Source organism: Phalaenopsis equestris, unplaced genomic scaffold (genome assembly GCF_001263595.1).
Source record: "Phalaenopsis equestris unplaced genomic scaffold, ASM126359v1 Scaffold000766, whole genome shotgun sequence".
Classification (NCBI taxonomy): Eukaryota; Viridiplantae; Streptophyta; class Magnoliopsida; order Asparagales; family Orchidaceae; genus Phalaenopsis; species Phalaenopsis equestris.
The window spans coordinates 266531-285912 of NW_018165206.1; the positions used below are offsets into that span (position 1 = coordinate 266531).

The 19382-nt window shown below is 31.4% G+C and overlaps 1 protein-coding gene across 2 annotated transcripts in view; it reads left to right on the top strand.

The window, feature by feature from the left end:
- LOC110031094 overlaps positions 1 to 19382 on the top strand; it is a 33761-nt gene that overhangs the window by 12773 nt on the left and 1606 nt on the right. For both annotated transcript variants that reach the window (XM_020734138.1, XM_020734139.1), the window contains exon 4: positions 7925 to 8018. In XM_020734138.1, the coding sequence (XP_020589797.1) occupies positions 7925 to 8018 (94 nt within the window). The remainder of the gene's footprint in view (positions 1 to 7924; positions 8019 to 19382) is intronic.

The following is a 19382-nucleotide window of genomic DNA, read 5'->3' on the forward strand; positions in this document are numbered from 1 at the left end:
TTGGTTTTGCATCATTCTTTTTCATTAAATATTTAATAGCAGAATGATCTATATGCACAACACATTTTGTTTCAATTAAGTATGATCAAAATTTATCAAAAACATATACTATTGTTAATAACTCTTTCTCAATTGTGGTTAACTAATTTTAGCTTCATTAAGAGTTCTATTAGCATAGTAAATTACTTTGAAAATCTTATCATGCTCTTGTTTTAAAACAAGCTCAAATAACATAGTTACTTGCATCACACATTAATTCAAAAGATTTTTCTCAATCTGTTGAAACAATAATTGGTGCAGTGACTAATTTTTCTTTTAATAACTCAACAAATTTTAGGCACTGCTTATCAAAATTAAAAATTTCATCTTTTTCGAGTAAATAACATAGAGACTTAGCAATTTTTTGAAAGTCTTTAATATATCGCCTCTAGCACGACCTAAAAAACTCTTAATTTTCTTCACATTTGTTGATTGAGATAAATTAGTGATCACTTGAATTTTTGCAGGATCTACTTCCATACAATTTTTTTATATACTTGAATTTTTGCAGGATCTACTTCCATACAATTTTATTATATATGATGTCTTAAAATAATTCCTCCTGCTACCATAAATTGACATTTTTCTCAATTAAGGACTAAATTTGTTTCTTCACGACGCTTAAGAACTCTTGATAAATGTTCTAAACATAATTCAAATGAAGTTTCAAACACTGAAAATCATCCATAAAAACTTTAATATCTTTTTTAATTAAATCACAAAAAATAACCATCATATATCCTTGAAATATAGCAGGGACATTACATAAACCAAATGCATTCTTCTAAAAATAAATGTAACATAAGGACCAGTAAAAGTTGTTTTTTCTTTATCCTCAAAAGTTATTTGTGTTTGATGATAACCAATATATCCATCCAGAAAACAAAAATAATTATGTCGAGCTAGTCTATCCAACATTTGATCTAGCAAGGGTAGTGAAAAATGATCTTTCCTAGTGGCGAGATTTAATTTTCTATAATCTATGCATATTCTTCACCCTGTGACTTTTCTTGTTGGTATTAACCCGTTATGTGCATTCATAGTCATAGTCACTCATCCTTTCTTAGGAACACAGTGAATGGACTATTGCATGCACTATCTGAAATATGGTAGATAATTCCAACATCTAACAACTTTAAAATTTCATTCTTAACAATTTCTTTCATAACAGGATTCAATCTTCTTTGAGGATCAGCCCTGGTTAGTAGTTCTCTTCCATATGAGGAGCTATTTGTATTTGGTGATAACCGATATATCAATCTAAAAAATAAAAATGCCCAGCTAGTCTATCCAACATTTGATCTAGAAAGGGTAGTGAAAAATGATTTTTCCTAGTGACGAGATTTAATTTTTTATAATTTATGCATATTCTCTACCCTGTAACTTGCCTTGTTGGTATTAACTCGTCATGTTCATTCATAGTCACAATCACTCATCCTCTCTTAGGAACAGTGAATTAGACTAACTCATGCACTATTTGAAATAGGGTAGATAATTTCAGCATCTAACCACTTTAAAATTTCTTTCTTAACAATTTTTTTCATAACAAGATTCAATCTCCTTTGAGGATCAGTCATTGTTTAGCAGTTCACTTCCATATGAATTCTTTGCAAAAAATTTGAAGGACTGGTTCCTTTAATAATAACACTTTCTTATAATTTTTTAAAATTTTCATTAAACTTTCTTCTTCTTCTATTGTTAAATTTGAAGAAGTTCATTAAACTTTCTTCTTCTTCTATTGTTAAATTTGAAGAAGTTATAACCAGTAATGTTGAGGAATCACCTAAAAAAATATTTTAAATGTTTAAGAAGTAACTTCAACTCAAGTTCATAAGGTTTTTCAATCGATGGATAAAAAAATTTATCTTTTTCTGTTGTGTCAAAACTTTAAAACTTCTCGAATATAATTTGAATATTTCTTATAAAAATCTTCAAATTGCTCTAATTCCTCTTCTGGCTCATGTTTCAACTCTTTCATTTCAGATTTCTCTTCATAAGTTGTTTTGAAATGATATTCACTTAGATATATTAGTATATTCTTTCTGTAACATTCATCATCTTTATCTTTTGTAAGATACTTCTTTGATTTTGAAATATTAAAAGTAACTATGATCATTGACGCGCATGGTTAATTTCTATTTCTGCACATCTATCATTGCTCTTCCTGTAGCTAAGAAATATCTCCCTAAAATGATAGATATCTCCTTATCTTTCTTCATATTTAGCATAATGAAATTAACAATAAAGATAAATCGTTTCACTTTCACTAAAATATCTTCTATAACTCTTTTAGTATATGCTATTGAACAATCTGTTAACTGCAAAATTACAATAGTAGGGGATATTTCTCCTAATCCCAGTCTTTTAAATATTGATAATGACATAATTTTAATGCTTGCACCTAAATCATATAAAACTTTCTCATAAAATCTGTCTCCGAATCTGCCTCCTATTGCACATGGAATTGTGACGCTACCAGGATCTTTAAACTTTTCAGAAAGTTTTTTTTTGAATTATAACACCGTACTCCCCACTATGTGCAACAGTCTTGTTATGTTTGAACTTCCTTTTCCTGTTAAGAATATTTTTTATAAACTTCACATAGCTTGACATTTGTTTTAAAGCTTCAACAAATGAAATATTAATCGCAAGTTTTTTAAAGATTTTCAGAAATTTTAAAAATTATTTATCCAACTTTTGTTGATGAAGTCTCTGAGAAAATGTAGGTAGTAGTTTTTCCAAGTTAATTTTTAGTGGAGAAATAAGTCTCTCTAAAGCTTTCAGAGCGTTCTCTTTAGGCTCTTCAATTTCTTCTCTCTTTACTTCAATCTCTTTTTAAACTCTCTTCCACTTCTAAGTTGAATGACTTTTATTTGTTCTTTATTCTTGTTTTTTGGATTTACTTCTGTATTACTAGGAAGTGTTCTTTGAGATATATTATTTAATGAATTGACTATTTGTCCAAGTTGATTATCAATATTTTGAATTGTAATTTCTTGACTTTATAATTGATTTCTCATTTGTAACACTTCTTCTATATACAACTTTTTTCTCCTTAAATTATGGGCTACTTTTAAAATCTGAAGTATAAGTAGGTCTATAATTATTCTTACCTTGGTTGTTCCAGTTACCCAATGAGTTTTTGGTTGTTCCCCCATTGCTGATTATTACAACCCGAAGTATTGTTATTCTAGTTAAATTTAGGATGGTTATTCCAACCTGAGTTATAATAGTTTGAATATAGGTTATTTAACTTATTATTTATGACATTCAAAGTTTCTAATGATGTTTGAGAAGCTATCATTTAGCCTAATGAATTCTCTTCAATTATTAAAATTGGTTGAAAAAATTAATTCCAAATTGTAGCAACTTGATCTGTTAACATTGCAAAAGTATCAGCTTCATGAATATTAGCTATTTTCTTAAGATTTACCCATTCAGAAAACCATTGAAAATTATTAATAGACATCCCTTCAATTAAAACATAAGCGTCATAAAATGGTTTTGACAGCAATGAACCACCAGCAGCGACATCAATAATAGATCTAAGAGATCCAGCTAATCCATTATAAAAAGTTTTAATTATTAACCAATCTGGTACGGACTGGTGTGGACATTCTCAGTAGTTTTTTAAATCATTCTCACGCTTCATAAACAGATTCCCCTTCAAATTGACAAAAAAGATGTAATATCATTTCTAAGCTTTGCAGTTTTTTTATGGTGAAAAATATTTAATAAGAAATTTCTGCGCTAAATCATCCAAAGTTCTAATAGATCCAGATGCTAACGAATTTAGTGACATTCAAAGTTTCTAATGATGTTTGAGAAGCTATCATTTAGCCTAATGAATTCTCTTCAATTATTAAAATTGGTTGAAAAAATTAATTCCAAATTGTAGCAACTTGATCTGTTAACATTGCAAAAGTATCAGCTTCATGAATATTAGCTATTTTCTTAAGATTTACCCATTCAGAAAATTATTAGTAGTCATCTCTTCAATTGAAGTATAAGTGTCATGAAATGTTTTTGACATCAATGAACCACTACCAGCGACATCCATAAAAGATCTAAGAGATCCAGCTAATCTATTGTAAAATGTTTAAATTTTTAACCAATCTAGTATAACATGGTGTCGACACTTTCTCAGTAGTTCTTTAAATTGTTTTCATGCTTCATAAATAGATTTCCTTTCAAATAGACAAAAAGATGTAATATCATTTTTAAACTTTGCAGATTTTTATGGTGAAAAATATTTAACAAGAAATTTCTGCGCTAAATCATCCAAAGTTCTAATAGATCCAGATGCTAACGAATTTATCCATATTTTAGCATTATCCCTTAGTGAGAATGGAAAATGTCTAAGTTTAATAGCATCATCCGAAACACCATCATATTTAAATATAACACACAATTTTAGAAAATTGACAAGATGTAAATTTGGATCTTCAGTTGGTGTTTCCCCAAACTAATTATTTGATATTATTTGAATAATTGCAGGTTTAAATTCAAATGAATTAGCCACTACAAGATGTTTTGAATACTATAATGAAATTTATTAACTATAAGGTTTGCATAATCTCTTAAAGATCTAAATTCTTGATTAATTTCAGTATTTTGATTATTTTGATTTGTCGTTTCTTGAAATTTTTTATTTTTTTTATATTTATTTATATTTTTTTGATATTTCTTTCTAATTCAGAATCGTAGGACACTGTTTCTTTAGAATTTGAACTACGCATACATTACTACAAAACAATATAAATTAAAATCACACGAACAAAAACTTATATAAAAACAACGCTACAATGATCTTGTAATAAATCTAAATGTTTAAATAAAACTTTCTAAAAATAGAAAATTATTTTCCCAAAAATTCCTTAAAAAAATTTCTTACTCCCCGACAATGGCGCAAAAAACTTGATCATGACTTTTATGACGGTACTACGAAGTCTGTGATTATATTCTTAATTTTCTTTACTTATATTCTTTCTTTACAACGGTGCCAAAAACTTACTCCGAAGCAAATAAGAGTGCAACAATTATATTTAAATATTGGGATACTACGTAAGTATAAATATCATTATCAAGTGATATAAAACTTTTTGATTAAACTCAAATATCAAACCCACAGGGAGAACTACAAATTTTTAAGAAAAAATTAAATATCAAATTATACTTTGAAAAATATTTTTACTCAAACTATTTTTGATTTTTTAATTTTTTTTTATTATTCTTTCTTATTCAGAATCGCAGGGCACTGGTCATTTAGAACTTGAACTACACATACATTACTATAAAACGATATAAAATAAAATCACACGAACAAGAACTTATGTAAAATCAAAACTAAAATATCTCTGTAATAAATCTAAAAGTTTAAATAAGACTTTCTACAATAAAAATTTACTTTCCTAAAAATTCCTTCAAAAAATTTTTTACTCCCCGACAACGACGTCAAAAACTTGATCCCTACTTTTATGACAATACTACGAAGTATGTGTAGTTATATTCTCAATTTTCTTTACTTATATTTATTTCTTTACAACATTGGACTCCGAAGCAAATAAGAGTGCAGCTATTATATTTAATTATTGATATACTACGCAAGTATATGTATCGTTATCAAGTGATATAGAAATTTTTGATTAAGCTCCAAATATCGAACTCACAGAGAGAACTAAAAATTTTTAAGAAGAAATTAGATAACTAATTCTATTTTGAAAAATATTCTTACTCAAACTATAGATGCTATAATAGGAATGGAAGTTCGATTCTTTTTTGTAATTTTTTATAATTGAAAATAAAGTAAACAACCAACTAAATTTAATTAGATTTTTGTAAGATGAAGACAATATAAATAAAATATTTTTTTCTTTGTCATTAATCAGTAACAAATATAAAAATTCGGTTGTGAAAGTATTCAAATTGTGTTGTGCTAAATAGGAGCAATATTATTTTTTCTACTTATTAGAGATGTTATAAAGAATATTGACTAATCTATAGTTTGAATAGTCTTAAAGACGGACTAGGTAGGAAAGATATTAGCTCTCACTTAAGAGTTTCCTCTTCTCCCTTCGCCCGGGGGCTAACATCTCGTATTAAGACCTAAAACAATAAATCAAATTAGTGGTTTTAGCCTGTCACTCTAAAGTCCTATAGCTTACACTCTTCAAAATTTATTTCTCTATCTATTTGCACTCAATCATGTGAATTACATTCTCATCCATACAATCTTATGTGATTCTTACCATTAATTTACTTAAGCTTCAGTCCTGGGCGCTTAGGCGCCACAGTTCATTTGCACATCTTCTTTATTTTTACTCCAAATTTGATCATTTTTCACTCATTTCACCATTTTTCATTCATTTAATTGTACCTGAAAGAAAAAAACACAAACACCTTCCATTAAAGTACAATATCATCAAAAATAGATATAAAAATGTGTACATAAATGCTATATATTTTAGGTCTATTAGTAAGAAAGATTTCTTAGTGGAAAATGAAACCCTTGATTCTATGAGAAATCCTGATAGGTGGACTAACCTAGACCTTGGGAATAATGTACCCGATCGATGTCCATGTCTTTCCGTCGTCCCAGGCACATTGATATCCATCCACTATGATCAACCTCATAACCAGGAATCTATCTTAAATGTCGTAGCTTAGAGGATTTTTAGTCTCGAAGTAGTCTGAAATACATTCGTCCGTAACCATGGGTTACATTCTTCTAGGCTATTCCCTCTAGCTTCGGGGGGTAGGCTTGTTTGTTTTATAGGTCTCAATCCTTAGAGCTAGCTAGGGTGCGTAGACTAAACTAGATTTTTTTACTCAGACTAACGTGGGATAGGTGTATGTGCCTAGACTATCTGTCCACTGTGACTAATAATTGCAACAGTAAGTTTGGTGCCTAAACTATATTGACATAATAATTTAAAATTGTTCATTAAGTCAAACTTATTATTGCAATTATTAGTTTCTTTCAAGACAAGGAAAACTTTAGATTGATATATCTGATAGAAGAGACTTGGTTTACAGGAGGATGATAACTGCTGTTAGGTATTTATGATGATAGTTTATTTTTACTGATTCCTTCAGATAGTGATATATTGTCAGTACTGGTTTGAAATGTGGTCTCCAAATTATGTTGTTATTTCTAGATTTTAGGGGCTCTTTTATATTTTGGAAGTTTATGAAAATAATATTGAAAGTAAAAATAAAATTTACCAAAGGCACCATTTGGAGTAGATCTGGATGAAAGATCTTTGGGAGCTCCACCCCTAGTTGGAGAAATAGCCATAAGGCTAGATCTACAAAGTTACATGTAGCACGCTTGGAAAGGGGGTGCTTCAACACTGTAGCGAACCAAGAAGAGAGGGGAAAGGGGCTGCTCAGTTCTCAATCAGGCTTTGCTGGCGGCCTGGCTACATGAGGTGTGCGAAGGAGGAGAGCTGTGGCTTTATTTGGTGAGGATAAAGAGGAGGGCTCCACAAAGGAAGCTGAGAGCTTGAAGAGGAGAGCTCTCCTCTAGGTGCGACGAGAAAGGCTACAGCAGGCTGTGGCTCGCCAGCCAGAGTGTCATGTCTTCGCCTATCTTAGTGGGATTTATTTTAGCATTGTGGTATATACTTATCCTTGTGCTCGTTACATGGATAAGTTATCATGTCTCACTATGATTTCCATGTATTGGTTCTTGCTTCTGAGCCTCTATATCATATAAAGTACTGTCTGGTCCAGCGAATGATTCAGGTATCATATTACAAGCTAATGTTTTTTTGCTATGTTCAGTATGGATATAATGCTTGTTTAAACTGGATTTTGAATTGATTGCTTCGCATGTTTCATTGATAGTTGCTGATAACCCTTAACTGTGCATAAACTAATACAGATCCTAGATTTGGGGTTGCTTGCTTGGGAAAGGTCCAGGCAGTGTATGAAAATGATATGGACTTGATGATCCAATTTTATAGATTTGTTGCAAAGTGAGTATCTCTAATTATTTCACACCTATCCATTATTTACAGTTTATCTATTAATTGTTTTAATATCTCGTTTAAATTGGTTGTGAATTGTATATTCTTCCTCTTTAAGTTTTAAAATTTCTGAATAATGTTAGAAGGATCATGGAAGCTGTAAGAACAGGAAAGGATAGGTGAAAAATACCTTTGAGTGTTTAACCTTTGAGTCATTGAAATCCTTGCTGCAATCAAGTGTTTCTCCACTTCAATTAGTCTAGTTCTTATGAAGATTTAAGTTCATAAATTTTGCACTTCATCTCTAACTTCCTTTTTGGTGGTTCAGCCTTCTTGTTGGAATTCAAGTTCTGGACATCAGCTCTTCCCTTAATTCAATTTAAACGGCAACTGATCATCCGAACCACCTATTGATTGAAGACTACATTTGTGACTTGTGAAGCAGGCAGTGGAAGCAATCTAACGCTAGATTATATTACCTTGGATTCTTCCTGTGAGCCTTTTTTTATAACTTTCGATTGAAGTTTAACAGCCATAGAAAGAGCTAGATAATGGTATAAATGCATAATAAATGGTACAAAGTGATGGCCATTGGTTACTCGGTATAAATTATAAGAGATGTATAACTTGAGTAGGAACTCAAATCTATAATTGACCGATTAGGAGGAAGTGGCCGATTCCTCCAAAGAACTCGCCAATTAGCTATAAGCTTGTGCAACTGTGTCATCATGAATCTGGTGAGTTCTTTATGAGTTCTCCTTAAGTTTGACTGACAAATCCGTCTCGAATAGAGTTTGTGAGTTCAGTTTGAACCCGAGTGGCAAGTCCGTCTTAAACTCAGCTATCGAGTTCATCGCGAGAATATTTGAGTATACATTTAATTTTTCAATTTTCGCATATCTTTGGAAGTCAAATGATAGAAGAACAAGAGAATGATGGCAATAAAGTTATCTTTCTTGATGAAAAATGAAATTTTTACTTAGTACTTGCCTTGAGAGCACATTTTACATATCCATGCCAAGTTTGTTGTCTTATTTTTTCTGGTCATGTACAGACATATCACACAATTCTTTTGTATTTACACATCTAAAACCTAAGCTTTCATATTTACATACATAACACTCAAATCTTTAATATCACATAAAAAATATCAATATTACTAAAATTTAAAAATGAAATGCTCTTTTTCTTGCATGGGTTTTTGACACTAAGGTATTATAAATGTATCACACTTTAGGTGTTTCATATGTAAATACATAAGAATTGTGTGGTATATGTAAACTTATTTTTTTTGGGTAAAATATGAGTTAGTAGTGTAATATGTATATATGCTCGAAAAAAATATGTGGCATTATTTAAGATGCTATCAGTTTTGAAATTTATATTTATTAGGCATTTTATGAAGCTTTGCCCATATTAGCATGATCATCCTCCTATAAATAATCCTTCTTTTCTCGGTGAAAGGGTTACCTGCACTTTGGATGGTCTTCTTACTACAGTGTTTGAGCTCTATAGACGTAAAAATATGCACCACAGAAGATGAAAATGAATTATTAAAGATGTTATAATGGTGAGTATTCTTGAGAGACGAGGATGAAAAAAGGATGAGGGTTTGGAAAAGAAGGGCAGAAAGTCAAATTTTAGATTGCTGAGGCGAGTAAGAGGAGAATTAAGTCATTTATGTTCCATTATTGTTTTTTGTTATTTGCAAGTCTTCACAGCTGAGTTTTCTCTGCAGTGCTGAAAATTTTCTTGCATTGGTATATATAGTAAGTCGTTGCTATTATGCTTACGTTAATTTTTAATTTTAATAATATATTTTGTTATTTTGAGGTGGCTCCAACGTCTTTGATAATGCCAATAGAGGAAATCGTCCTAGTGACTGCTGACCTGGGTGACTAGAAAATAGTCCTTAAACATATAATAGTTCTATCGTTTTTGTGAAAGTAGATGACAAATTTTGAGAACTTTATTCATTGTACCATGAGCATGCTTTTAGGTGAAGGTCAAGGACAAAGGAACAAGAAAATAGTAGATCTAGAGGCAACTTTTGCAGGTTCATCACAGACTTCTTGGGTTAGATTATAATAACAAGATTTTGAAGAGACAGTTTCTAGTTTTCTTCAAGGAACATTTTTCTCTTTTAGAGGGCTCTCGAGAGATTGAGGGAATTAGTAGATGTCTTTGTCAAGACCAGTTGAAATCTTTATTTAAATGGCTCTTTGCCCTGAGGACCATGCTAAAATAAGGCAGTTAGCTGAGTCAACCATAGAGATAAATAATGATGATAACTCTTCGAGTAATATTAATAACAGTATTGCCATTTTAAAAGCGAAACAATTCTCAAAATATTCTTGAATTGAGATTTCTTGAAATTGTAACTTTCCTTCACTCATAAGTAGTCTTGGCCTCCATTTGAACTCTTTTATGCTTTTTTCTCTTTCTATGGATCTTGATCTTCTCTTTAGATCTCTTCAGTTCTCAACATATTCTTTTTTTTTGTCCTTGGCCATGAAGTTGAATGCTCTAAAGAAAATCTTCAAGTGATTTTAGGAGGATGAATACACTCTTGCCTCATGTGTGCTTGCCTCACGTGTGACAATGGCACGGTGATGTGTATTAAAAATACGTGTTATTTTTATGATATTTTTATCTTTATTATGTATTTTTATGTTTTTCACGGTACTTGTGGTTTTATATGCAGTGAATAGGTGATTAGGTAGAGATGATCAAATGAGATGAAATCGACTCAGAATTGGTTGAATTGAGCTGACTCAGTGCCCCCTCACCAGACTCGGGTGCCCTTTGCCTGTCCCAACACCTGGACCCCAATCTTGGGCGCTTAGGTCCTAACGGACGGAGAAACTGGTGCTCTAACGCCAATTCTGGGTGCCCAGGTGCCCAAGGATGGAGCCACAGGCGCGCTTAGGCGCTAGAGATCAACACCCAAGCGCTAGAGACCAAATGCTTATGAGGGGCTACCGTTTTGAGATGTTTCTTTTATGTTGTTTCGACTCAAATGCATAAATTGGAAGATACAAAGCTGTAAGAGAGAGTAGAGGGGATTGAAGATCGGCGACATGGAAAAGGAGAATACTTGGGAGTAGTCAGAACATTTCAAGGGAGGAATTGAAAGGAGTGTTATGAGCATGAGTGAGTGTTCTCCTTAGTGAGAACAAGTGTAAGCATGAGTGTGTATCCTTTTATGTACCTAAAATGGTGTAAAACTCAATAATTTTGTTGTAATTTCATAAGAATCAGTGGAGAACATCAGTGGGATTGTTCTTTCTTAAACTTCAATTTTACAATGGAATTTATTTTGTTTTCATCTGTAACGAGTAGGACATAAAACCTTTTTCCCCTTTAAATTTGATTTTATGCAAGTTGGTGAAATCTTAATTATATGCTTGTGTGTAATTTGATTATTAGTTAATATTTTAACATTTTGAATTTAATTTATTCCTAAATTAATAACTTAGGAAATTAAAATAAATCATGATCTAGTATTACGGGAATAGGCTGGTGAAACAATTAGGTTAACATGTACTACTATAAAAGAATAAAATATTACTCTTAGGATGGTGCGATCATTAGGAAAATTTGCAAAAAATGGGATTTTTGTATAGTTAGGGGACTAACTGTAATATGAAACCTTAATTTTCTTATGACTACCAGGAGGTGCTAAGGAAAACTATTGTCCTTGATTGTCAATTTCATTATTTTAACTCAAAATTAGTTATATGTTTGATATTTTACAAAAAATAGGATTCAAAATATTAGGATTTGAAATATTAAAATCCCTAAATTTCGAACCTTCAAGCTAGACTCAAAAACAATAGATTAGAACTTTTGTGGACTTTTGGGAGTTCACTCATTTCTTGTGGAATTGATACACAGACTTAATTTCATATACTATTTGAACAACACATATATTTGTGTATATTGCCTATGCTTCACGGCTTTTTAGCTGTATCAAGTTTATTGCATCGTTCCCGGGGAATAATATTGAAATTTCAATTTTATGAACATTTTAGTTGAATCGTTAGGATTTTGACATAAAGTTGTTGTGTTGTATTTTTTTCTGTGTTTTGTGTTATTTTCCATGTTGGAAAAAGCCATAAAGAATCATGTATTATGCTTCATGTTTCATTTATCTTGTTTCCACATTTTTGGTGAAAAAAATAAAAAAAATTCCACAAACCTAAAACGATATTAGGAGAGATGTCAAATCATAATAAGTTAATCTATTTTTATTTAATTTAATTCTAGAATATTGGTGGGCACAATTTAGAGTTGATGTGCATAAACTCAAAACATTTGCTATATAAGTTCTTTGTCTTGTTGAGCTTTCATATGCGAGCGTAATTGGAGCATATTCAATTAACTGCATACAAACATAATAAATCGTTTGATTATAGGTCCAATGAACAAGTTAGTTCATGTTATGCTCAATAAAAAAATTGAAAGATTGACACTTGAAGCTACAACATAGAAATGACCGTGATAAAATAAATCAGTTTGCTGTTGATGATATTATGTCTGATGATGAATGGATAATGCTTAAGAATGTTAAAAGATTTGAGATTGAAGATAAAGAGATGACTTTTAATGATGATGATAATGAATACAACAATCTTAACAACACAGATAGCTGCTATATCTAAGAAGATGGATAACTTAGATTTAAATTTTACACCAAAATAACTAATGAATGATAAAAATTCTTGTGGATAATTTGATGATCCGAGTTGTGCCTGTGGAGTCCTGGAATGTAATCGATAACACACCGAATAATTTTTATTATAACACCTACAATCCTTTTAGAAAAATCACCTTAATTTTAATTGGAATAACAACTAATATGTAGTAAACAATTAGTGGGTTAGTATCCAACAAAATACCCTAGAAAACTCAAACAATCAAGTTAGTAATTTCTCCGACCACAGGTCTAATTATCCTTTTGGATTCATCTCAAATATTCAATTTGAAGAAGAGAAAAATTTGGAAAACTTAATCTTGAATATGATAATTTAACTACAGAGTCAAGCTGTAGCCATAAGGAATATAGTGACACAATTAGGACGATTAGCTAACTCATTTAGTCATAGATGCGAGGGGCATTGCCTAGCAACACTGAGCTAAATCCTAAGGATCAGGGTGAAGAGCAGTACAAATTCATTAAAATTAGGAGTGAGGAGGAGTTGGAAGGGATGATCATAGAGAAAGCTAGATTATGAGAATTTGAGTTTGGGAGACCTATTGAAAAACCTTCAAAAGACTCAGGAAAAACACCCTCATATCTTAGGAAAAAACTTGAGAGATCTCCACCACTTTTCCTCAGAGAATAATAAGGCAAACACTGGATCAACAATTCTCTAAATTCTTAAAAGAGTTCAAGAAAATCATTATTAACATTCCATTTTTGGAAGCTTTTGAACAAATAGCCAATTAGATGAAATTTATGAATGGATTTTTAAATAAAAAAAGTAGATATTCCCATTTTGAAATTGTGATATTTACTAAGAATTATAGTGTTATAATTCAAAGAAAACTCCCACAAAAATGAAAATATGGGTGCTTTTAACATTTCATGCATTATAGGAGACCAATTTATGGGAAATGCATTGTGTGATTTAGGAGCTAGCATAAATTCACTTCCTTTTCAAATTTTGACTGACTAGGATTAGAAATGTTTTAACCTACCACTATGATCTTTCAATCATTTGTTCTTTCTTAGGCTTTACCTTTGGGGTTATAGAGGTTGTCCTAGTCAAGATTGATAAGTTCTTTTTCCCAACTGATTTAATTATTTTGGATATGAAAGAAGACGGTGAGATTCCTTTCTGTTTTTTGGTAGATCTTTTCTTGCAATTGGCAGAAACTTGAGGTAAGCTTGGAATAAAAAAATTGATACTACTCTTCTTTTCTAAAAATCAAAGAATAAAAAATTTCTTTAACTCTTAATTTAGAATTTTTCATTCAAAAGGATAATGATTGAATTAACATTGTTTAGTTGATTAGTCAATTTGAATTTTATATACTTGAGAAATAATTTTATTTTAATCAACCAAATATAAGTAATTTATGGTTAATTTTATAAAGAAAAAGTTGATATAAATTATATTGGGGTATTAGGGATTTCTAAAAAAGTTTTATCTTAAGAGAAGATTTGTGCAAGTTGATACCAGTCTTCTTTTCTAAAAATCAAAGAATAAAAAATTTCTTTAACTCCTAATTTAGAATGTTGTATTCAAAAGGATAATGATTGAATTAACGTTGTTTAGTTGATTAGTCAATTTGAATTTTATATACTTGAGAAATAATTTTATTTTAATCAACCAAATATAAGTAATTTATGGTTAATTTTATAAAGAAATGGTTGATATAAATTATATTGGGATATTAGGGATTTCTAAGAAAATTTAATCTTATGAGAAGATTTGTGCATATTGAATTATTTATTTGTCTCGTTACTAAAGAATACAACAATTCTAAATTATAGTCTACCATTAATTTTTCAAAAATTTTAGCTTAAATATTAAATTATTTCAGGGCAAATATTGTTTAAGTTTGAGAATATTTTATTTTTATCAAATATATGTATTATTTTTATGATATTTTTATCTTTATTTATATATTTTTATGCTTTTCATGGTATTGTGATTGTATATGCATGAACAAGTGATTAGGCAACTTGGGGAGTGAATGATATGAACTGGACTCAAAACGAGCTGAGCTAAGCTGAGCTGCCAGAGCGCCCTCTCACTAGATTGTGGTGTCCCTTTGCAGTTGGGTGTCCAGGTGTCCGAGGATAGCCGCAGACACCCTTGTGCCAGGGGCCAACGCCTTCACCGGTTACAGTTTTGAGATATTTATTTTGCTTCGTTTCAACCGAGATGCTTGAATTGGAAGGTATGAAACATTATAGAGGAAGAGAAGAGAATAAAGGTGATTGAAGACCAATGATAGGGAGGAGTATACTTGGGAGCAGCTAGAGTATTTCAAATGAGGAATCCAGAGGAGTGTTGTGAATGTAAGGGTTCTCTTGAGTGAGAACAAGTGTAAGTGTGAGTTTGTATCCATTTTTGCACTCAAAATGGTAGTGGAGAACATTGGTGAGATCGTTCTAACTTTCTTAAACTTTAATTTTGCAATGAAATTTATTTTATTTTGATTTGTAATGAGTAGGACCTAAACTTTTCTCTCATTTTAATTGAATTTTATGAGTTTTGTGAAATTTTTGTTTTGTGATTATATGTAATTTGATTAAAAGTTAATAGTTTAAACTTTTGAATTTAATTTAGTCTTGAACTAATAACTTATGAAATTAAAATGGTTCGTGATATAACATCACGAGAGTATGCTAGTGAACAATTAGGTTAACACACACTACTTAAGAGTTGAGAATATTACTGTTTGATTGGTGTGATCGTTAGGAAAATTTGCAAACACCGGGTTTTTTGTGTGGTTAGAGGACTTGTTGTAATACTAAACTCCAATTTTCTTATGACCACCGAGAGGGGCTAAGAAAAACTGTTACTCCAAATTGTCAACTTCATTAGAGTCACTTAGATTGATCTAGTTTGCATAAAGCCTAAAATTAAATTGCTGAAAACATAAACAAAGAGAGGAAAATACTTTCTTCATACTTTGATGCTTTACAAGGTACAAATACCACCTCCTAAATAAGGAAATTACCTAATTGCTTATATCTTAAATAAGGAAATTAACTAATTGCTTACAATTATTTCATATTATATTACATAGCTAGTTATGCAAGATTTGTACAGCGGCACATTAATCTATAAAAGGAAAAAACCATTAATGCTATAAATCAATTTGAATTTTCAACACTCTCCCTCAAGTTGGCATGAAAATATCCTTTAGCGTCAACTTGCACACTAAACTGTTGAACTGTCTCTTGTGAAGACCTTTCGTTAGACTATCTGCTGCTTGGTTGTGGGGAGAAATGTACACCATGCAGATATCTCCTTTGTCAATTTTTTCTTTGATAAACTGTTTGTCTATCTCTACGTGCTTTGTTCGATCATAAAGAACAAGATTGTGGGTGTCTATCTCTACGTGCTTTGTTCGATCATAAAGAACAGGATTGTGGGTGATGGCGATTGCAGACTTATTATCACAGTACACCTTCATTGATGGTGGACTATGAATTTTTAATTCCTTAAGAATTCTTCTAATCCATAGAACTTCACATATCCCATGAGCCACATATCTCAATTCAGCTTCAACACTGCTTCTTGCCACGACACCTTGCTTCTTTCTCCTCCAGGTTACTAAGTTTTCTCCTAGAAACGTACAATACCCTGAGGTTGACCTTCTGTTTGTAATACTCTCAGCCCAATTTGAGTCTGTAAATGCTTTTATCTGTAAATATTTATTTTTCTTGAACAATAGTCCTCTTCCAGACGTTCCTTTCTGATACCTAAGGATCCAATACACAGCCTCCAAGTGATGAGGGTTTGGAGATTTCATAAACTGACTTACAATACTAACAGTGAAAGCTATATCAGGACGAGTGTGTGAAAGGTAGATTAGCCTTCTCATCAGTCTCTGATATTGTTCTTTATTAACACCATCTATTTCATTTGTCACTTGTAGTTTTTTATTTGGTTCAATCGAAATTTCAGCTTCTTTGCACCCAAGCATTTCAGTTTCACTGAGCAAGTCGAGTACATACTTCTGCTGATTAATAAAAACCCCCTCATTTGATCTGGCAAATTCAATACCAAGAAAATACTTTACCGACCCAAGATTTTTAATCTCGAATTCTATGATCAATCTTTCTTTTAATGTCTCAATTTCTCTAGCATCATCTCCTGAAAGAATAATATCATCGACATAGACAATAAGTATATCAAGTTTACCAGTTTCTGATTGTTTGTAGAAAATAGTATGATCAACTTCACTTTGAGTATATCCGTATTTTTTAATCACCTTTCCGAACTTTTTAAATCAGGCGCGAGGAGATTGCTTGAGCCCATACAAGGATTTCTTCAATATGCACACCTTGTCTTCTCCAAACTTCTTCTCAAATCTTGGTGGAAGATCCATGAATACCTCCTCTAATTCACTGTTTAGAAAGGCATTTTTAACGTCGAGCTAATGTAAGGACCAATCACGATTTGCTGCTATGGACAGTAGAACACGAATAGAATTTATCTTGGCTACTGGAGAAAATGTCTCTTGATAGTCAATTCCTTGAGTCTAAGTGAATCCTTTCGCTACCAGTCATGCTTTATATCTTTTGACACTCCCATCAGTTTTGACTTTAACAGTGAAGACCCATTTACAACCAATAGTAGACTTGTCTCTTGGCAAAGTGACAACTTCCCAGGTTTCATTTTTTAACAGAGTATCCATCTTTTTCTTTACTGCTATTCTCCAATTCGAATTACTATGTGCTTCCTGTATTGTTTTGGGTTCAGACAAATTATAAATTTTTGACAAAAAAACTTATTGTTTGTGAGATTGTTTTGTAGGATAGATATTTTGTAATGAGATGTTTAATCGTACAAGAACGTGTTCCTTTTCTAAAGGCTATAGGAAGACCAGATTCATAACCTCTGAATCTTGAGCTTTTGTTGATGAAAAAATAAGGTCATGATTGGAAATTACTTGTGTTTCTTGAGGACCATCATTCGGTTCTTTGGATTGGGAGGGAACTAAAGATTCAATTTGAACATTTTTCCTTTTATGAAGTCTTTTCCTGGAATAAACCAGAGTTTCTGTTATCTTATGCTGCAGTATTTCTCCCCCTGTTTCGGGTAAGATAATTTCTGGTGTCTTTTGACTAGGATTCTTCTGGTTTTTATTACTTTCAATGACTATTTTCGATTCATTTTTATTAAAAACTTCAGGTGTATTTCATGTTAGGTAGTGGATCAGAAATGTGCCAAAAATCATCTCTATTTGTATTATGCTCCCCTTGAAGTGGAATTTTTGTGAAAAAAATTAATTTTTTCCATGAAGATCACATTCATACTAATGTAGGTTTTTTTTTGTGACAGAGTTAAAACATTTGTAATCTCTTTTGTTTGAAGCATATCCAAGAAAAATGTATTTTTCAGATTTTAGATCCAATTTTGATCGAAATTTATTTGGAAGATGAACAAAAATGTGCATTCAAAGATTTAAAAGGAATATTTGAAGACATTCGTGGAATTGAAAAACTGTTTGTCAGTTTGTTTAGAGGATTTGTATATTGTAAAACTCGAGCGGACATTTGATTTATTAAATATGATGTTGTTAAAATGGCGTCCCCCATAAATAGTTAGGAATGTTCATTGAAAACATAATAGCCAGAACAACCTCAAGTAAATGTCTATTTTTTCTTTCAATAATTTCATTTTGATATAGAGTGTTACGACATGTGGATTGATGAATTCTACCTTTGTTTATTAAAAACTCCCCTAAACATTCATTAAAGTATTCAGTTCCATTGCCTGTTTTAAGGATGCATATTTATATTTCGAATTGAGTTTCAATCTTGTTGTAAAAATCTTGAAAGAGTAATCTTGAAAGAGTTTTTCAACTTAAGAGTTTTTCAACTTCTGATTTCTTGCTTATAAGATAAACCCAACATATTCTGGTGTGATCATCATTAAAAGTCACAAAACTCTTTTTCCCAGATAATGTTTTGATTTTTGAAGATCCCCAAACATCACTATGGATCATGAAAAAGGGGTTTTGAAGGATAGTATGGTTTTGGAGCAAAATTTATTCGATGACTTATTGTCAAAGAACAAGTTTCACATTGAAGTAAGACGCAATTAACACCCTTAAACATATGAGTAAATAAATGTCTTGAATAAGGAAAACTTGGATGACCTAATCTAAGATGTCATTCCATTTTTTTTTCTAATGCAGGGTTCAAACTCATAGTGTTGTAAGCTTGAACTTTTTATTATTAGGAATAGTGTTCGCAAAGTAGTAAGGTTCTTCTGTCTCTTTAGCTTTCTCAATCATCATCCCCGACTTCTGGTCCTGAAAGACACAAGAAGATTCACAAAATGTGGAGTATAGATTTAAGACCTATATTCTTGGGCAGGTTAATGTTTCCTTTTTCACCAATAGAAGAGAAACTACCGTCAGCAATACGAACTTTTTTATGGCCAGAACATGGGTTATATGAATAAAATAATTGGTGTAAATTTGGCATATGATTAGAAGCTCCGGAATCAATAATCCAAATGTTTAATTTTCTACCTGCATGTACCAGGGAACAATGTGGAGTACCAGTAGCCGAATTGGGGTTTAGCAGACTCAGAAATTGATCGATTTGTTCCTTGCTAAATGGGCTGATCTGTTCAGCGGCAGTGTGCGGCTGTGTTTGCGGTAGGTGCCTGGCGC